The sequence below is a fragment of the Bubalus bubalis genome, chromosome 1, assembly GCF_019923935.1.
Source record: "Bubalus bubalis isolate 160015118507 breed Murrah chromosome 1, NDDB_SH_1, whole genome shotgun sequence".
NCBI lineage: Eukaryota > Metazoa > Chordata > Mammalia > Artiodactyla > Bovidae > Bubalus > Bubalus bubalis.
The window spans coordinates 109881819-109902925 of NC_059157.1; the positions used below are offsets into that span (position 1 = coordinate 109881819).

General features: G+C 40.5%; 1 protein-coding gene across 4 annotated transcripts in view; it reads left to right on the forward strand.

The window, feature by feature from the left end:
• CFAP91 (cilia and flagella associated protein 91) overlaps positions 1 to 21107 on the forward strand; it is a 110552-nt gene that overhangs the window by 78976 nt on the left and 10469 nt on the right. For all 4 annotated transcript variants that reach the window (XM_006057600.4, XM_044942238.2, XM_025284601.3 and 1 more), the window contains one exon: positions 11440 to 11592. In XM_006057600.4, the coding sequence (XP_006057662.3) occupies positions 11440 to 11591 (152 nt within the window). In that variant the 3' untranslated portion in view covers position 11592. The remainder of the gene's footprint in view (positions 1 to 11439; positions 11593 to 21107) is intronic.

The window sequence follows — 21107 nt, forward strand, 5'->3', positions numbered from 1 at the left end:
AACATGCATCCACCACGGGTGTACACGTGTTTCCCATCCTGAACCCCTTCCCACCTTCCTCCTCATACCATCCCTCTGGGTCATCTCAGTGCACCAGCCCCAAGCTTCCTGTATCCTGCATCGAACCTGGACTGGTGATTCATTTCTTATATGATATTATACATGTTTTAATGGCATTCTCCCAAATCATCCCCACCTCCCTCTCCCACAGAGTCCAAAAGACTGTTCTATACATCTGTGTCTCTTTTGCTGTCTTGCATACAGGGTTGTCGTTACCATCTTTCTAAATTCCATATATATGCATTAGTATATTGTATTGGTGTTTTTCTTTCTGGCTTACTTCACTCTGTATAATAGGCTCCAATTTCATCCACCTCATTAGAACTGATTCAAATGTATTCTTTTTAATGGCTGAGTAATACTCCATTTTGTATATGTACCACAGCTTTCTTATCCATTCATTTGCTGATGGACATCTAGGTTGCTTCCATGTTCTGGCAATTGTGAACAGTGCTGCGATGAACACTGGGGTACACGTGTCTCTTTCAATTCTGGTTTCCTCGGTGTGTATGCCCAGCAGTGGGATTGCTGGGTCAAAAGACAGTTCTATTTCCAGTTTTTTAAGGAATCTCCACACTGTTCTCCATAGTGGCTGTACTAGTTTGCATTCCCACCAACAGTGTAAGAGGGTTGCCTTTTCTCCACACCCTCTCCAGCATTTATTGCTTGTAGACTTTTGGATCGCAGCCATTCTGACTGGTGTGAAATGGTACCTCATTGTGGTTTTGATTTGCATTTCTCTGATAATGAGTGATATTGAGCATCTTTTCATGTGTTTGTTAGCCATCTGTATGTCTTCTTTGGAAAAATGTCTATTTAGTTCTTTGGCCCATTTTTTGATTGGGTCGTTTATTTTTCTGGAATTGAGCTGCAGGAGTTGCTTGTGTATTTTTGAGAGTAGTTGTTTGTCAGTTGCTTCATTTGCTATTATTTTCTCCCATTCTGAAGGCTGTCTTTTCACCTTGCTTATAGTTTCTTTTGTTGTGCAGAAGCTTTTAATTTTAATTAGATTCCATTTGTTTATTTTTGCTTTTATTTCCAATATCCTGGGAGGTGGGTCATAGAGGATCCTGCTGTGATGTATGTCAGAGAGTGTTTTGCCTATGTTCTTCTCTAAGATTTTTATAGTTTCTGGTCTTACAGTTAGATCTTTAATCCATTTTGAGTTTATTTTTGTGTATGGTGTTAGAAAGTGCTCTAGTTTCATTCTTTTACAAGTGGTTGACCAGTTTTCCCAGCACCACTTGTTAAAGAGATTGTCTTTTCTGCACTGTATATTCTTGCCTCCTTTGTCAAAGATAAAGTGTCCATAGGTGCATTGATTTATCTCTGGGCTTTCTATTTTGTTCCATTGATCAATATTTCTGTCTTTGTGCCCGTACCGTACTGTCTTGATAACTGTGGCTTTGTAGTAGAGCCTGAAGTCAGGCAGGTTGATTCCTCCAGTTCCATTCTTCTTTCTCAAGATAGCTTTGGCTATTCGAGGTTTTTGTATTTCCATACAAATTGTGAAATTATTTGTTCTAGCTCTGTGAAGAATACCGTTGGTAGCTTGATAGGGATTGCATTGAATCTATAGATTGCTTTGGGTAGTATACTCATTTTTACTATATTGATTCTTCCAATCCATGAACATGGTATATTTCTCCATCTATTAGTGTCCTCTTTGATTTCTTTCACCAGTGTTTTATAGTTTTCTATATATAGGTCTTCAGTTTCTTTAGGTAGATATATTCCTAAGTATTTTATTCTTTTTGTTGCAATGGTGAATGGAATTGTTTCCTTAATTTCTCTTTCTGTTTTCTCATTATTAGTGTATAGGAATGCAAGGGATTTCTGTGTGTTGATTTTATATCCTGCAACTGTACTATATTCATTGATTAGCTCTAGTAATTTTCTGGTGGAGTCTTTAGGGTTTTCTATGTAGGGGATCATGTCATTTGCAAACAGTGAGAGTTTTACTTCTTCTTTTCCAATTTGGATTCCTTTTATTTCTTTTTCTGCTCTGATTGTTGTGGCCAAAACTTCCAAAACTATGTTGAATAGTAGTGGTGAGAGTGAGCACCCTTGTCTTATTCCTGACTTTAAGGGAAATGCTTTCAGTTTTTCACCATTGAGGATAATGTTTGCTGTGGGTTTGTCATATATAGCTTTTATTATGTTGAGGTATGTTCCTTCTATTCCTGCTTTCTGGAGAGTTTTTGTCATAAATGGATGTTGAATTTTATCAAAGGCTTTCTCTGCATCTATTGAGATAATCATATGGCTTTTATTTTTCAAAATGTTAATGTGGTGTATTACATTGATTGATTTGTGGATATTGAAGAATCCTTGCATTCCTGGGATAAAGACCACATGGTCATGGTGTATGATCTTTTTAATGTGTTGTTGGATTCTGATTGCTAGAATTTTATTAAGGATTTTTGCATCTATGTTCATCAGTGATATTGGCCTGTAGTTTTCTTTTTTTGTGGGATCTTTGTCAGGTTTTGGTATTAGGGTGATGGTGGCCTCATAGAATGAGTTTGGAAGTTTACCTTCGTCTGCAATTTTCTGGAAGAGTTTGAGTAGGATAGGTGTCAGCTCTTCTCTAAATTTTTGGTAGAATTCATCTGTGAAGCCGTCCGGACCTGGGCTTTTATTTGCTGGAAGATTTCTGATTACAGTTTCAATTTCTGTGCTTGTGATGGGTCTGTTAAGATTTTCTATTTCTTCCTGGTTCAGTTTTGGAAAGTTGTACTTTTCTAAGAATTTGTCCATTTCTTCCACATTGTCCATTTTATTGGCATATAATTGCTGATAGTAGTCTCTTATGATCCTTTGTATTTCTGTGTTGTCTGTTGTGATCTCTCCATTTTCATTTCTAATTTTATTGATTTGATTTTTCTCCCTTTGTTTCTTGATGAGTCTGGCTAATGGCTTGTCAATTTTATTTATCCTTTCAAAGAACCAGCTTTTGGCTTTGTTGATTTTTGCTATGGTCTCCTTTGTTTCTTTTGCATTTATTTCTGCCCTAATTTTTAAGATTTCTTTCCTTCTACTAACCCTGGGGTTCTTCATTTCTTCCTTTTCTAGTTGCTTTAGGTGTAGAGTTAGGTTATTTATTTCACTTTTTTCTTGTTTCTTGAGGTAAGCCTGTATTGCTATAAACCTTAGCACTGCTTTTACAGTGTCCCATAGGTTTTGGGTTGTTGTGTTTTTATTTTCATTCATTTCTATGCATATTTTGATTTCTTTTTTGAATTCTTCTGTGATTTGTTGGTTATTCAGCAGTGTGTTGTTCAGCCTCCATATGTTGGAATTTTTAATAGTTTTTCTCCTGTAATTGAGATCTAATCTTACTGCATTGTGGTCAGAAAAGATGCTTGGAATGATTTCAGTTTTTTTGAATTTACCAAGGCTAGATTTATGGCCAAGGATGTGATCTATCCTGGAGAAGGTTCCATGTGCACTTGAGAAAAAGGTGAAATTCATTGTTTTGGGGTGAAATGTCCTATAGATATCAATTAGGTCTAACTGGTCTATTGTACCATTTAAAGTTTGTGTTTCCTTGTTACTTTTCTGTTTAGTTGATCTATCCATAGGTGTGAGTGGGGTATTAATGTCTCCTACTATTATTGTGTTATTGTTAATTTCCCCTTCCATACTTGTTAGCATTTGTCTTACATATTGCGGTGCTCCTATGTTGGGTGCATATATATTTATAATTGTTATATCTTCTTCTTGGATTGATCCTTTGATCGTTATGTAGTGTCCTTCTTTGTCTCTTTTCATAGTCTTTGTTTTAAAGTCTATTTTATCTGATATGAGTATTGCTACTCCTGCTTTCTTTTGATCTCTGTTTGCATGGAATATCTTTTTCCAGCCCTTCACTTTCAGTCTGTATGTGTCCCTTCTTTTGAGGTGGGTCTCTTGTAGACAACATATGTAGGGGTCTTGTTTTTGTATCCATTCAGCCAGTCTTTGTCTTTTGGTTGGGGCATTCAACCCATTTATGTTTAAGGCAATTATTGATAAGTATGATCCCATTGCCATTTACTTTATTGTTTTGGGTTCGAGTTTATACACTGTTTTTGTGTCTCCTGTCTAGAGAATATCCTTTAGCATTTGTTGGAGAGCTGGTTTGGTGGTGCTAAATTCTCTTAGCTTTTGCTTGTCTGTAAAGCTTTTGATTTCTCCTTCATATTTGACTGAGATCCTTGATGGGTACAGTAATCTGGGCTGTAGGTTATTTTCTTTCATCACTTTGAGTATGTCTTGCCATTCCCTCCTGGCCTGAAGAGTTTCTACTGAAAGATCAGCTGTTATCCTTATGGGAATCCCCTTGTGTGTTATTTGTTGTTTTTCCCTTGCTGCTTTTAATATTTGTTCTTTGTGTTTGATCTTTGTTAATTTGATTAATATGTGTCTTGGGGTGTTTCACCTTGGGTTTATCCTGTTTGGGACTCTCTGGGTTTCTTGGACTTGGGTGATTATTTCCTTCCCCATTTTAGGGAAGTTTTCAACTATTATCTCCTCAAGTATTTTCTCATGGTCTTTCTTTTTGTCATCTTCTTCTGGGACTCCTATGATTCGAATGTTGTGGTGTTTAATATTGTCCTGGAGGTCTCTGAGATTGTCCTCATTTCTTTTAATTCGTTTTTCTTTTTTCCTCTCTGATTCATTTATTTCTACCATTCTATCTTCTATTTCACTAATCCTATCTTCTGCCTTGTTAGTCTACTATTTGTTGCCTCCAGAGTGTTTTTGATCTCATTTATTGCATTATTCATTATATATTGACTCTTTTTTATTTCTTCTAGGTCCTTGTTAAACCTTTCATGCATTTTCTTAATCCTTGCCTCCAGGCTATTTATCTGTGATTCCATTTTTATTTCAAGATTTTGGATCATTTTCACTATCATTATTTGGAATTCTTTGTCAGGTAGATTCCCTATCTCTTCCTCTTTTGTTTGGCTTGGTGGGCATTTATCCTGTTCCTTTACTTGCTGGGTATTCCTCTGTCTCTTCATCTTGTTTATATTGCTGAGTTGGGGTGGCCTTTCTGTATTCTGGCAGTTTGTGGAATTCTCTTTATTATGGAGTTTCCTCGCTGTGGGTGAGGTTGTATTGGTGGCTTGTCAAGGTTTCTTGTTTAGGGAAGCTTGTGTTGGTGTTCTGGTGGGTGGAGCTGTATTTCTTCTCTCTGGAGTGCAATGAAGTGTCTAGTAATGAGTTATGAGATGTCAATGGATTTGGAGTAACTTTGGGCAGCCTGTATATTGAAGCTCAGGGCTATGTTACTGTGTTGCTGGAGAATTTGTGTGGTATGTCTTGCTCTGGAACTTGTTGGCCCTTGTGTAGTGCTTGGTTTCAGTGTAGGTATGGAGGCATTTGATGAGCTCCTATGCTTAATGTTCCCTGGAGTCAGGTGTTCTATGATGTTCTCAGGATTTGGACTTAAGCCTCCTGCTTCTGGTTTTCAGTCTTATTTTTATGGTAGTCTCAAGACTTCTTCTATACAGCACCGTTGATAAAACATCTAGGTTAAAGATGAAAAGTTTCTCCACAGTGAGGGACACCCAGAGAGGTTCACAGAGTTACATGGAGAAGAAAAGAGGGAGGAGTGAGTTAGAGGTGACCCGAATGAGATGAGGTGGAATCAAAAGAGGAGAGAGCTAGCTAACCAATAATCACTTCCTTATGTGCACTCCACAGTCTGGACCACTCAAGAGATGTTCATGGAGTTATACAGAGAAGAGAAGAGGGAGGAAGGAGACAGAGGTGGCCAGGAGGATAAAAAGGGGGAATGAAAAGGAGAGAGACAGATCCAGCCAGTAATCAGTTCCCTAAGTGTCCTCCACCATCTGGAACACACAGAGATTCAGAGAGTTGGGTAGAGAAGAGAAGGGGGAGGGAGGAGACAGAGGCGACCTAGTGGAGAGAAAGGAGAGTCCAGAGGGGGAGAGAGCAGTCAAGCCAGTAATCTCGCTCCCAAGTCAAAATAGGTACTGAAGATTGGGTTCTTAAAGGTACAAAGTTGATAACAAATACCAAAAAGCAAAGATTAAAATTCTAGAGTAGAGGTTAGATTTTCAAAAATACAATATTAAAGAAAAGAAGAGGAAAAAGTCACAAAAGTTATTAAAAAATATATATATATATGAAGTTTGCTTTAAAAAATAGTCTTTTTTTGAAAAGTAGTAGTAGGTTATTCAAATGAAAATTAAAGGAGTAATAGAGGACTTAAAAATTCAAAAAAAAAAGTTAAGAAAAAGAAAAGAAAAAAAAGAAGAAGAAAAAAAAGTGATCATAAAAATAGTAAAAATATATCTAGGACTTTCCCTGGTGGTGTTGTAGGCAGTGTGGGGTCAGTTCATTTTTGGATAGTTTCTTGGTCCGGCTTATATTTCTCAAGATCTATAGGCCCCTTCCTATGTAGTTGGTACTAAATACAGGGTTTTAATCTATTGCACCTGTCACTTCCAAGGCGGTTCCCTCAGTTTTAGCTTCTGTTTGCTGGTCTCTTCAGTGTCTGATTTCCGCCCTGACACAAAGGGGCGGTGGTGGACACTTTTTTAGGCTCACTTGTTCAGTTGCTGTGGGGAGGGAGGGACGCTGCAAACAAATAACACTGGCGTGTGCTCCTAGTGTCTCAGCCACACTGGGCCTGCCCCCGCTCACTGCGTGTGCACCCTCCCTGCCCACACAGCTCAGGCCCTAGGTTGCTCCACCGGGAACCTTCAGAGGCCCGGCCCTGGGCTGCATGCACCTCCCAGGTCCAAGCCGCTCAGGTTCAGGCCCTCGGGTAGTCCTCAGAGGCGCAGACTCTGTTGGGCCTGCGTTTTGTGCCCTTCCCAGCTCTGAGCAGCTTGGGTGATGAGGTGTTAGGCGAGCGCGGTCCCTGTGACTTATCACCTCTCCCGTCCCTGCCGCTCGGTTTTCTGGGTGTACAACCGGCGCACCTTCTCAGGTGGATGACTGCCCAGAACCCCAAGAAGTCTTAGTTAGCAAAGAAGCCTGCTTGCAGTTTGGTAGATAATGTCTCTCTGGGGCTGCGATTGCCCCCTTCCGGCTCTGGCTGCCTGTCACCGGAGGGGGAAGGTCTGCAGCCAGCTAGTTTTGTTCCACCCTTTGTTCTGTGCGAGGGCCTGGCGGTGTCTTAGGGCTTTTCCCATGGTAGCTATCCCACAGTCTGGTTTGCTAGCCCAAATTAGTTCGCTCTGATTAGCCTCGGGGGCATTCAGGCCCGATCCTTAGTCTAAGCAATGCAGCCTGCGCCTCCATGCCCAGCCCCCGCTTGCTAGTGGCAGGCACAGGTGTCTGGCTGCTTCTCCGCTGGGGGAGTTACCGTTGGGATTGTAATCTGTGGGTTTTAATTATTTACTTATTTTTCCTCCCTATTCTGTTGCCTTCTGTGCTTCCAAGGCTCCGCACAGACTCGGCAGTGAGAGTGTTTCCCGGTGTTTGGAAACTTCTCTCTTTTTAAGACTCCCTTCCCGGGATGGAGCTCCAGCCCTACCTCTTTTGTCTCTTTTTTTGTCTTTTATATTTTTCCTACCTCCTTTCGAAGACAATGGATTGCTTTTCTGGGTGCCTAATGTCTTCTGCCGGCATTCAGAAGTTGTTTTGTGGATTTTACTCAGCGTTTAAATGTTCTTTTGATGAATTTGTGGGGGAGAAGGTGATCTCCCCGTCCTATTCCTCCACCATCTTAGGACCTCCTTCCAATATTCTTGACTAGAGAATTCCAGAGACAGAGGAGCCTGGTGAGCTACAGTCCATGGGGTCACAGAGAGACACAACTGAGCAGCAGAAACACACACACACACACACACACACATGTTGATAGGTAGGTATTGTCATTTTGTTCATTGTTTTGGGGGTTGTTTTGGTAATTCTTTTGTTTATTCTTGCCTTCTCTTCCCTTTTAATGATTATTTTTAGTGTTATCTGGATTTCTTTCTCTTTGTGTATCTATTGTAGATTTTTGGTTTTTGGGTACCATTAGGTTTATACATAGATGCAGACAACTTTGTCTATATATGATTAAGTGCTTTATCTCTTAACTTCAAATGCATTTTAACAAGTCTGAATTTTTATTGTGCTCCCTTCATAATTATTGTTTTTCTCATATTTTGTGTCTAATTGCTTTGTGTATCCCTTAGCTGGTTATTGTGGTGATAGGTGATTTTAGTACTTTTGTCTTTTAGCCTTCCTACTAGCTTTCTATGTGGTTGATTTACTACCTTTACTATATATTTATCTTTACCAATGAGTTTTTTTTTCCCCATAATTTTCATGTTTCTAGTTTGACCTTTTCTTTTTCACTTAGAGAAGTCCCTTTAACCTTTCTTGTAAAGCTGCTTTGGTGGTACTGAACTCTTTTAGCTTTTGCCTATCTGAAAACTTTTGATCTATCAAACCCAAATGAAAGCCTTGCCAGGTAGAATATTCTTGGTTGTAGATTTTCCCTTTCATCATGTTAACTGTATCTTACCACTCTTTTCTGGCCTGCAGAGTTTCTGCTGCAAAGTCAGCTTGATAGCCTTATGGGAGTTCCCTAGTACATAACTTGTTTCTTTTCCCTTGCTGCTTTTAATAATATCTCTTTGAGTTTTGCAATTTTAATTACAGTATGTTTTGATGTGGTCCTCTTTGGGTTGATCCCGTTTGAGGCTGTCTCTGTGCTTCCTGGACTTGCATGTTTCATTCATTTCACAGGTTAGGGAAGTCTTCAGCTATATGTCTTCAAATATATTCTCTGCCACCCTCTCTGTCTTCTCTTTCTGGGACTCCTGTGAGGTAAATGTTAGTGTGTGTGATGTTGTCCCAGAGGTCTTTTAAACTGTCCTTATTTCTTTTTATTTTTTTCTGTTTAGCTTGAGTGATTTCCACTACTCTCTTACAGCTTACTGATCTATTCCTCGGTATTACTTAATCTACTGTTGATTCCTTCTAGTGTATTTTTCATTTCAGTTACTGTATTTCCATCTGTCTAGTTCTTTATAATTTCTAACTCTTGATTAAAAACATTTACTGCTCACTCTGTTCATCCATTCTTCTCTAGAGTTCCCTTTTTTGTTGCTATTCTGCCTATTTTTTTTTTTTTTGAAGTATAGTTGATTTACAGTGTTGTGTTAATTTCTGCTGGACAGCAAAGTGATTCAGTTATACATATATATACATCTTCTTTTTACATTCTTTTCTGGTATGGTTTATCACAGGATAGTGAGTATAATTCCCTATGCTTTACAGTAAGACCTTATTTATTCATTCTGTGTCTGGGGGACCCAAAGTGTCTCAGAGCTGGTGTTGTCCGGCTGGTTGGTGTGGCTGGGACCCAGCGGGTCCAGAATTGGTGCCAGCCTACCGGTAGGTTGAGCCATGATCCAAGGTCTCTTGCTGTAGTAGGCCCTGGGGGTCCCAGTTCTATATTACCTATGTCCTGGTGTGTAGGGCCAGGTCCTGGGCCCTCTGGTGGACAAGACTATTAGGGTGTTTTAATGCAACCTGCCCACCTACTTGCTTGGCCTGAGGTATTCCATTACTGGTGCCTATAGGCTGATGGGTGTAGCCTAGGTCCCTACAGGGAGGATTACAAAATAGTGCTCACCAGCACTAGTATTCATGTGGTAGGGCAAGCTCCCCCAAGTGCTTACTACCAATGTCTTTATCCCCAGGGTGAGGTCCAGTTGCCTTCTACCACCCCAGGAGACTCTCCAAGATTAACGGGTGGGCTGGACCCATGGTCCTTTCAGATTGTGCAATCTAGGGCAGAAGAAATAATATATAAGATCTTGTGTGTGTCCTTTAAGAGAGGAGTCTATTTCTCACAGGGTCTGCTGAAAGCAAGCCCTGATGGTCTTCAAAGCCAGTTGTTCCAGTACTGTCTTACCAGTGCAGGACCCCTGTGCTGTGGAGCCCAATGTGGGGCTCAGACTCCTCAATCCTTGGGGTGAATCTCTGCAGTTGTAGTAATTTTCCTGTTTGAGGGTTGCCTACTAGGGGTATGGCTCTTGACTATAGCACAACTCTGCCCATCCTACCTGTCTTATTATGGTTTGTTCTATATTATCTTTAGTGGTAGAGGTCTTTTCTGGTAGGTTCTTGCCTTTCTCATCCATAGTTTCTCTGTAAATAGCTGTAATTTTGCTGTGCCCATGAGAGGAGTTGAGCTTAGAGTCTTCCTAATCCACCAACTCTTATTTTTCTAAAATTTGATAGATGGGAATGACCTTGAGGACCTGTATATAGATGAAAATAATAGTAACAACAAAGGTTTAAATGCATACCAAGTTCCAGAAAATGTATTAAGCATTTTTAGAAATACCTTATCTAAATTTCTTATAACATCTATAGATGTGTTCTCATACTTTAGTTAAGGAAATTAGTGCTTAGAGATGTTACGCAGTTTGCAGATTGCACCATGGTCTATGTGGCTCCAAAGTCCCCATTCTTTCAACCATACTGCTGTGAAGTGTTCTAAGTTTCTATGTGATTTACCCTATTTAAAATAGCTGACATCTGAATAGCATAGACACCATGGTACTTCTTACTGTGCTTTACTAGCTGTATGACTTTAGGCAAATCACCTAATCTCTGTGTCTCAGCTGCCTCATCTGAAAATGGGGATAGTAATAATACTCTCTTTTAGGGTTGTGAGTAGTTTAAATGAATAACTATATGCCAACTATTTAAAACCATACCTGGCAGGAAGTAAGGACAAATGCTAACTGCTACCACCATCATCATCACAGTTACCACTTTTCAAAAGGGAAACGGGATGCTTAATGTACTAAGCCTTGATAATAAATATTCTTAGACTGTAGCACTAGGAACAACTTCTAAAGCCGTGAACTCAAATTCATCAGTCAACAAGTACCCTTCGTATTAGGGACTAAAGCACAAAGAGAAGCATGAGACAAGATCTTTACCTTTAGGTCATTTATAATCTAGGTGAAAAACAAAATGTAACTCACCTGAAGCAATTGGACACTGAATAGACTGGCACAAACTCAAGTGTGGTCATAATAAATGTGAGCTGCCTCAGTCAAAGACTTCCTGGAGGAGCTGGACTTGGGCTGGGCTTTGCAGAAGGGCAGGATGTGGAGTACAGGTATTCCAGGTGAGGGAAGCCACTCAGCTGTGGAGTGAAGGCCAGCCAAGTGGGGAGGAGCGTGACTGAACAGAGAGTGAGCAGCAATATTGAGATTTAGGTTGAATTACCTTTGGAATGTGTCCTTCCAAAATCGCAGAAATTTTTCTTTAATCAGTCAGCTTTAAGCAAGAGAATATGTGGCTTGCAAAGTTATCATTTCTGTCTCTACTCTTCTGAAAACCTTTGGGAATGATCTGTCCTGACGTCCAGAGTAACACCTCTCCTGTCCTTCGGCACAGTGAGGAACTCTCAGCGGAAGCATATCCTGGCAGCCCATCAGATCATCCGCAGGCACACAGAGGACATGCTCAAGACGCATTTTGTTGAGCAAAGGCAGACACCAGACACTGAGCTACTTGAGGGAGAAACTGAAAAGGAGCAAAATACCTAAGGTGAGTTTATTTTTCCTTTGGAAGGGCACAGGAGGACAAGCAGCATCATTGAGCTCTGTGCTGTACTCTAACAATCATAATGTGGAAAATGAAGCACTCCCATTTAAATTGGTGCATTTCATGCATCTGTTTGACAGGCCCGAAGCAGTTACTGTCTGCCAAGGTTTCCACTACAAATTCAAGAAAAAAAGCACCCTTGTGCTTTCTGTCTGGCAGCCCAGACTGAATGCGGGAATACAGCAGGGAAAATATTGGTGCATTTCATCTCGGTTATGGAATCTGCTATTGAAACTGTTAGTTAATATGACAGCAGTTAGACTGTTTTGACCAAAAAACAGGACTTAAAATTATTTTTGTAGGTTTTAGCAAATGACTATACTCTATCACAAAGCTACAAAACATGTTTGTGTTATTTAAAACAAAAACCTTGTTCTCATGGAATTAGATGAGGTACCCCTGCCGCACTGAGCTGGCTGCTCAGCATGGCATGAGGCACACAGCCTGCCCAATTCGAGCCCTAATGCCCTCTACAGTAGCCACAAGGCTGGGTCTTAGGTGCACCTAACATTCCTACTCACAAGATGAACACAGGCCATGTTTGGTATGATTTGAGTATCAATCTCCTCAGAAAGCCATAAGGCCCCACAGCTTCCAACAGCACAGCATCGGGGGTCTCTCTTCCTGCGGGAGCTCTTGCTGAATCCACACAGAGGACCATGTATCAGAATCCTTTAGTCCCCAGGTTACAAAGCTCAGGTGCAAGGAAAAGAGCTTCACGTTGGGTAGGTGCAGAAGCTGCCTTGGTTTACATGCCCTGGGACCAGTCTCTCTCATAATTCCATTGGCATAGATTCCAGGGTCCCCCCAATGGATCTGCCCAGTTACAAAAGTCAGCACATTCAGGAAACCTCAAAGTTACAGTTTCCTGTTAGGTATTAATAGTTTATTTAAAATCCCTCCCAGTCAGATGCTAGTTATTAATCGGGTCATTTTTACCTTTAGTAATGTTGCTTACATGTGTTCAGTCACTCAGTGGTATCCAACTCTTTGCGGCCCCATGGACCATAGCCCGCCTGGTTTCTCTGTCCATGGAATTTTCCAAGCAAGAATACTGGAGTGGGTTGCCATTTCCTCCTCCAGGGGACCTTCCTGACCCAGGGATCAAACCCACATCTCCTGTGTCTCCTGCATTGGCAGGCAGATTCGTTACCACTAGCACTACCTGGGAAGCCCATGTTGCTTACTGGAGAACAGAGCTAGAGGGTTCCGAGTAAAACTTGCATGAGAAGGGGTACAGAGTGAAGCTTCACCTGTAACTTTTCCCTTAAGCCTCCCATAGTAAGAGGCACACTGTTCGCTATTTTACCCTAGAGGGTGTGCTATCAGGTTAGGGAAGGCATTAAGGCTTAGGGAGCAATCTGAACCTGGCATCGAGGAGGTTTGGGTGTTTGCAGCCACTAACTGTATAATCTTATACAAATACTTTCCTTGAAGTTTCCTTAAGGAAATTGAGGTTTCCTTAAGGTTTACACATGAACATGTGACCAAGAGGCCCTCTGCAGGGAAATCTATTGGGACCTTAAATCTCAAAGAGGCTGATGGTAGGAAGGTTGAGATGAGGGAGCAGTTAAGAAAGACCAGCGAGAAAACAGATAAAGAATTCTTAAATACCAAACTATGGCTGTAAATTACAGCAGAAAATCCTTTGTTTTTTTTCATTAATAATGAAATAACCTCTGAAATCACTGAAAATATAAACCATATATTTACATGTAATGTTACATCTATATAATAGCTATATAATATAAATTCAAGAATCAAAGAATTTTGCCTAACTTATTATTGTGTTAAAAATCAGCCTCAGAAGTACAATTCCTCCACTGGGTCCCTTGGATCTCTCCCTATCCAGTTGATGTTTGAGAGTGAGTAAAAGAATCTGAGCATATGCACTGGGAAGAACTCAGCTGTAAGGCATTGCCAGCCAGTGCTCCAGATGGATGAAGAACTGAGTGCTTTGATCTTGAAACAGTGATCTGGGCAGCATATCACAGCATCCTGTGGACGTATAAAGACCCAACTTTCTGGTGGAAGATAGGAGATGGTGAAAGGGAAAGTCGCTCAGTTGTGTCCAACTCTTTGCGAGTCCATGGACTATATAGTCCATGGAATTCTCCAGAGAGGTGATGAGGGCTGACTTAAGGCAATAATATAAATTATAACAATGAGCTGAGACATACCACTGAGACAGGATGGTGGAGTAGAAGGACATGAGTTTACCTCTTCTTATGGAAACATCAAAATCACAACTAACTGCTGAAAAACCATCGACAGAAAAACATTGGAACCTATCAAAAAAGATACCCTGCATCCAAAGACAAAGAAGCCACAATGATACGACTGGAGGGGTGCAATACAATCCAATCCCATATATGCCAGGTGGGTGACCCAGTAACTGGAAATAATTTTACCATAGAAGCTCTCCTACATGAGTGAAAGATCTGGGCTCCATGTCAGGCTCCCTACCTTGGGGTCTGGCAGTGGGAGGAGGAACCCCTGAAAATCTAGCTTCAAAGGCCAGCAAGATTTGATCAGAGAAATTCCACAGGACTTGGGGAAACAGAAACTCTGTGTGGAGGGTGTACTCAGGGTCTCATGACTCACAGTGACCCAAGGGAAAAGCGGTAACCTCTAAGAGACTGGGCTAGTACTGGAAGGTCTCCTGCAGAGGTGGGGAGCAACTGTGGCACAGTGTGGGGACAAGAACACTGGCAGCAGCAGTTCTGGGGAGTACTCGGTGTGAACCTCCGAGAGGCTGCCGTTTTCTCACTGAGACCTGGCCCCACCCCACAGTCTGTAGGTTTCAGTGTGGGTGCCTTGGGCCAAACAGCCAACAGGTAAGGAACAAAGCCCTACCCATCAGCAGACATGCTACATGTAAAAGGATGAAAATAGAACACTCTTAACACCATACACAAAAATAAACTCAAAATAGATTAAAGCTCTAAATATAAAGCCAGACACTATAAAACTCTTAGAGGAAACAAAGAATGCTCTTTGGCATAAATTGCAACAAGATCTTTTTTGACCCACCACCTAGAGTAATGAAAATAAAAATAAACAAATGAAACCTAATTAAAAACTTTTGCACAGCAAAGGAAACCATAAATGAGACAGAAAGACATCCCTTAGAATGGAAGAAAATATTTGCAAATGAAGTAAGTGACAAGGGATTAACCTCCAAAATATACAAACAATTCATGCAGCTCAGTATCAAAAGCACAAACAACCCAATTAAAAAAAAAAAAAAGGGAAGAAGGCCTAAACAGACATTTCTCCAAAGAAGATACATAGATGGCCAATGGCCAAGAGGTCCATGAAAAGATGCTCATTACTAATTATTAGAAAGATGCAAATGAAAGCTACAATGAGATTATCACCTCACACTAATCACACTGGCCACCATCAAGGAGTCTACAAACAGTAAATGCTGGAGAGGGTATGAAGAAAAGGGAACCCTCCTACACTGTTGGTAGGAATGTCAGTTGGTACAGCCACTATGGAAAACAGTATGGAAGTTCCTTAAAAAACTAAACATTAGAACTACTGTGTGATCCAGCAATTCCACTCCTGGGCATACATCCAGAGAAAACCATGGTTCAAAAGGATACATTCACTAGTGTTCATTAAAGCACTGTTTACAGTAATCGAGGCATGGAAGCAACCTAAATGTCCATCAACAGATGAATGGATAAAGATGTGGTACATGTATACAATGGAATATTAGCCATAAAAAGGAATGAAATAATGCCATTTGCAGCAATATAGGTAGACCTGGAGATTATCATATCAAGGGGAGTAAGTCAGACAAATTATCATGGTATCACTTACATATGGAATCTTTTAAAAATGATACAACTAAACTTATCTACAAAACAGACTCACAGACTTAGAGAAAAAAATTATGGCTACCAGGGGGGAAGGCTGGGAGGGATAGATTAGGAATTTGAGACTGACATGTACACATTGCTATATTTAAAATAAAATGCCTTTCCCTGAGGGGAAAAAAAATGCAGCAGGAGAAAGAAAAGTATGGTACTGGCAAAAAAAAAAAAAAAGAAATATAGATCAATGGAACTAGATAAAAAGCCCAGAAATAAACCCGCACCTGTGGTCAGTTAATCTACAGCAGAAGCAAGAATATACAATGGAGAAAAAGCAGTCTCTTCATTAAGTGGTGCTTACTGAACTGGACAGCTACATGTAAAAAATGAAATTATTCTTTAACACTATACACAAAAGTAAATTCAGAATACACTAAAGACCTAAATGTAAGGTCAGATACTATAAAACTCAGAGGAAAACACAGGCAGAATACTCGTACATAAATCACAGCAATAACTTTTTCAGTCCATCTCGAAGAGTAATGGAAATAAAAACAAAAATGGATAAATGGGAAATTAAACTCAAAGGCTTTTGCACAGGAAAGGACACCATAAACAAAACAAAAAGACAACCCACAGAATGGGAGAAAGTATTTGCAAGCACTGTGACCAAAAAGGGGTAAGTTTCCAAAATTTACAACCAGCTCATGAAGCTCAATATCAAAAATTCAAACAACTCAATCAAAAAATAAGTTATGCTTATCAGTGAGGAACGGTGGTGGGGGAGGGATAAATTGGGAGTTTGAGATTAACACACACACACACACACACACACACACACACACACTGCTGTATTAAAATAGGTAACCAGCAAAGACCTATTGTATAGCACAGGGAATCTGCTCAGTACTCATAAAAACCTATGTGGGAAAAGAATCTGAGAAAGAATAAACAGGTATGTATAACTCAGTCATGTTGCTGTACACCTGAAATGTACACAACATTGTTAAGCAACTATACTCCGGTATAAAATAAACAAATTTAAATAGTAAATCAGCCTTAATATTAGAGTAGTCACTATTTCAACGTGCAAATTTAATAAGATTAATAGTTATTCTCATAATAGGTGGCTGAAAAGCTGAGCAGTGCTTTCACAAGCTTTATAAGACCAGAGGGACAAAAACTGGAGTCAAGGTTGAGACCCTGGTGAACGTCCTCCATTTAGGCTGGGACTCCACAAGGCTGTGCCCTAGTAGAAAGTGTTCATTAGAAGTAACCATCCTTGAATAGACTACAGTTTAGCATCTAATCACCTGAATGATCCCCAAAACCCTCAGTTGCACAAAATGAATTTAAAAGATACTTGATTCCTGTTGCCTCAAAGAAATTATCAGGAACAAAACTTAAATTCTCCTTGGAGAAAGTTGGCATCATCCTAGACCTCAATTTATTTTCAGAATTTTTCATGAACAAGTTCCAAACAAGGATATACAGGTACATGAAGGATATATAGGTAAATGACAACTTGAACAAGTAGCAGAAAGTACAGATCATAGAAACAAACCTAAAGGGATCTAAAACTGGAATTATTAGACACAGACTTTAGAATAACTATGCTTACTGCTATACACTTCTAGCCTCCAGAATTGTGAGAAAATACATTTTTGTTGTTTAAACCACCCAGTTCAGTTCAGTTGCTCAGTCATGTCCGACTCTTTGCAACCCCATGAATCATAGCATGCCAGGCCTCCCTGTCCATCACCAACTCCCAGAATTCACTCAGATTCACAGTCATCGAGTCAGTGATGCCATCCAGTCATCTCATCCTCTGTCGTCCCCTTCTCCTCCTGCCCCCAATCCCTCCCAGCATCAGAGTCTTTTCCAATGAGTCAACTCTTCACATGAGGTGGCCAAAGTACTGGAGTTTCAGCTTTAGCATCATTCCTTCCAAAGAAATCCCAGAGCTGATCTTCAGAATGGACTGGTTGGAGCTCCTTGCAGTCCAAGGGACTCTCAAGAGTCTTCTCCAACACCACAGTTCAAAAGCATCAATTCTTCGGCACTCAGCCTTCTTCACAGTCCAACTCTCACATCCATACATGACCACAGGAAAAATCATAGCCTTGACTAGATGAACCTTTGTTGGCAAAGTAATGTCTCTGCTTTTCATTATGCTATCTAGGTTGGTCATAACTTTCCTTCAAAGGAGTAAGCGTCTTTTAATTTCATGGCTGCAGTCACCATCTGCAGTGATTTTGGAGCTCAAAAAAATAGCCTGACACTGTTTCCCCATCTATTTCCCATGAAGTGATGGGACCAGATGCCATGATCTTCATTTTCTGAATGTTGAGCTTTAAGCCAACTTTTTCACTCTCCACTTTCACTTTCATCAAGAGGCTTTTGAGTTCCTCTTCACTTTCTGCCATAAGGGTGGTGTCATCTGCATATCTGAAGTTATTGATATTTCTCCCAACAATCTTGATTCCAGCTTTTGTTTCTTCCAGTCCAGCGTTTCTCATGATGTACTCTGCATATAAGTTAAATAAGCAGGGTGACAATATACAGCCTTGACGTACTCCTTTTCCTGTTTGGAACCAGTCTGTTGTTCCATGTCCAGTTCTAACTGTTGCTTCCTGACCTGTATACAGATTTCTCAAGAGGCAGGTCAGGTGGTCTGGTATTCCCATCTCTTTCAGAATTTTCAACAGTTTATTGTGATCCACACAGCCAAAGGCTTTGACATAGTCAATAAAGCAGAAATAGATTTTTTCTTGAACTCTCTTGCTTTTTCCATGATCCAGCGGATGTTGGCAATTTGACCTCTGGTTCCTCTGCCTTTTCTAAAACCAGCTTGAACATCTGGAAGTTCACGGTTCACGTATTGCTGAAGCCTAGCTTGGAGAATTTTGAGCATTACTTTACTAGCATGTGAGATGAGTGCAATTGTGCGGTAGTTTGAGCATTCTTTGGCATTGCCTTTCTTTGGGATTGGAATGAAAAACTGACCTTAAAACACCCAGTGCATGGTATTTTGTTATGGCAGTCCGAGCCAAGACAGATTTTGGTACCAAAAGTGAAGCTGCTGTAACCATACCTGTGTGTGGAAGCAACTTTGGAAGTAGATATCGTGTAGAGATGGGAAGATTTTTGAGGTGCATGCTTGGAATATGGATGTTAAGGGCAATTCTGGTGAGGTCTTAGATGGAAATGTGGAGTGTGTTACTGGAAACTGGAGGAAGGGAAATCCATATTATAAAGTGGCAAAGAACTTGGCTGAACTGTGTTCTAGTGTTTTGTGGAAGATAGAACTTCTAAGTAATGAAACTGGATATTTAGCTGAGAAGATGTCTATGCAAAGTGTTGAAGGAGCCACATGGTTCCTTCTGACTGCTTTTATGGTAAAATATGAAAGGAGAGAGATAAACTGGAGAAGGAATTGTTAAGCTAAAAAACAAGGATTTGTAGATTTGGAAAATTCTCAGCCTAGCCATATTTCAAAAAGTGAGAAAGTCCATTCTGAAAAGGAATTCTAAGGGTATAGCTGCACAACTATCTAATAAAGAGTCTATGGAATTGTAAGAGTAGGAGCACTGCCAGTTTGAAATGAAGGAATGGATACACTATGAAATGAAGAAAGGCTGTCAGATTTGTTGGGTTTGACAGGATTATACAACAGAGCCATTATGCTGCAAATGTGCACCATTATTTAAGAAGAGCAAAAACTAATGCTGAAGGCGATTCAGAGCTTATCAACCAGTGCTTCAGTTTCAACAGGTCAGATGGCCTCTGCCCAGAACTGAAGGACAGGACTGCCTATGGCACCCTACCTGGATCTCCAAAGTGGCCATGGAGATGGGGTACACCAGAGCTGGGGGGATGGGGCCACTCCCAGAGCCATGGAGAAATGCTGCCATCCCAGTGGACCTAGAAGGCAGGACATTGCACTAAAGGGAATTAAGCTCAAGCTTTAAGATCCAATAGAATTTGTCTAGCTAAGCCTTGGACTTGCTTGGGACCCATTATTCCTTTCTTCCTTCTGATTTCTCCCTTTTGGAATGGGACTATCTTTCCTATGCCTGTCCCACCACTGTATTTTGGAAGTGCATAATATATCTGGTTCACAGTTGGAGAGGAATATTGCCTCTGAAAGAATCATACCTTTGAGTCTCACCCATTTCTGATTTAGATGACAATTTGGATTTCAGACCTTAGAATTGGTGCCTGAATGAGTTAAGACTCTGGGGGCTGTTGAGGTGAAACAAATGTATCCTGCATGTGAGAAGAACATGATTTTGGGAGGCTTTGGTGGAGTGCAATACAGTGAACTGTGTCCTCCCAAAATTCGTATGTTGAAGCCCTCACCTCCTATATGATGTCATTTGAAAATGAGGACTGTGAGATAGATGGGGCAGAGCAAGAAGGCAGCCATCTACAAGCCATGAAGAGAGTTCTCCCCAGAAACTGATCATGCTGGCACCTGATCTTGGACTTCAACCCTCCAGAACTGTGAGAAAATAAATTTCTAATAACTAAAACAATCTTGAGAAGAATAAAGCTGGAGGCATCATTCACCCTGATTTCAAACTATACTGCAGGGCTACAGTAATCAAAACTGTATACTACTGGCATAAAAACAGACAAATAGATCAATGGAAAAGAACAGAGAGCCCAGTAAATCTACACTTATATGGGCAATTAATCTACAACAAAGGAGGCAAGAATATACAGTGGGGGAAATGCAGCTTTTTCAATAAACAGTGTTGGGGAAACAAGACAGCTACACAGAAGAGAAACTGGACTACTTCCTCACACCATGCACAAAAGTAAATATAAGACCTGAAACCATAAAACTTCTAGCAGAAAACATAAGCAGGATGCTCTTTGACACTGACTTTCATTTTATATATATATATATATATATATATATATATATATATATATATATATATATATAAGAGAGAGAGAGAGAGAGAGAGAGGCGCAAGGGAACCAAAGCAAAAATAAATAAGACCACATCAAACTAAAAATCTTTTCATCAGTTAAAGGAATGATCAACAAAATGAAAAGGCCACATCCTGAATGGGCAAAGATATTTGCAAATTTATACATACTTGCCAGACATTTGCAAGTTTATAAATATATATATTTACATAGATCAGATCAGATCAGATGCTCAGTCGTGTCTGACTCTTTGCGACCCCATGAATCGTAGCACGCCAGGCCTCCCTGTCCATCACCAACTCCCTGAGTTCACTCAAACTCATGTCCTTCGAGTCAGGGATGCCATCCAGCCATCTCATGCTCTGTCGTCCCCTTCTCCTCCTGCCCCCAATCCCTCCCAGCATCAGGGTCTTTTCCAATGAGTCAACTCTTCACATGAGGTGGCCAAAGTACTGGAGTTTCAGCTTTAGCATCATTCCTTCCAAAGAAATCCCAGGGCTGATCTCCTTCAGAATGGACTGGTTGGATCTCCTTGCAGTCCAAGGGACTCTCAAGAGTCTTCTCCAACACCACAGTTCAAAAGCATCAATTCTTCGGCACTCAGCCTTCTTCACAGTCCAACTCTCACATCCATACATGACCACAGGAAAAACCATAGCCTTGACTAGACGAACCTTTGTTGGCAAAGTAATG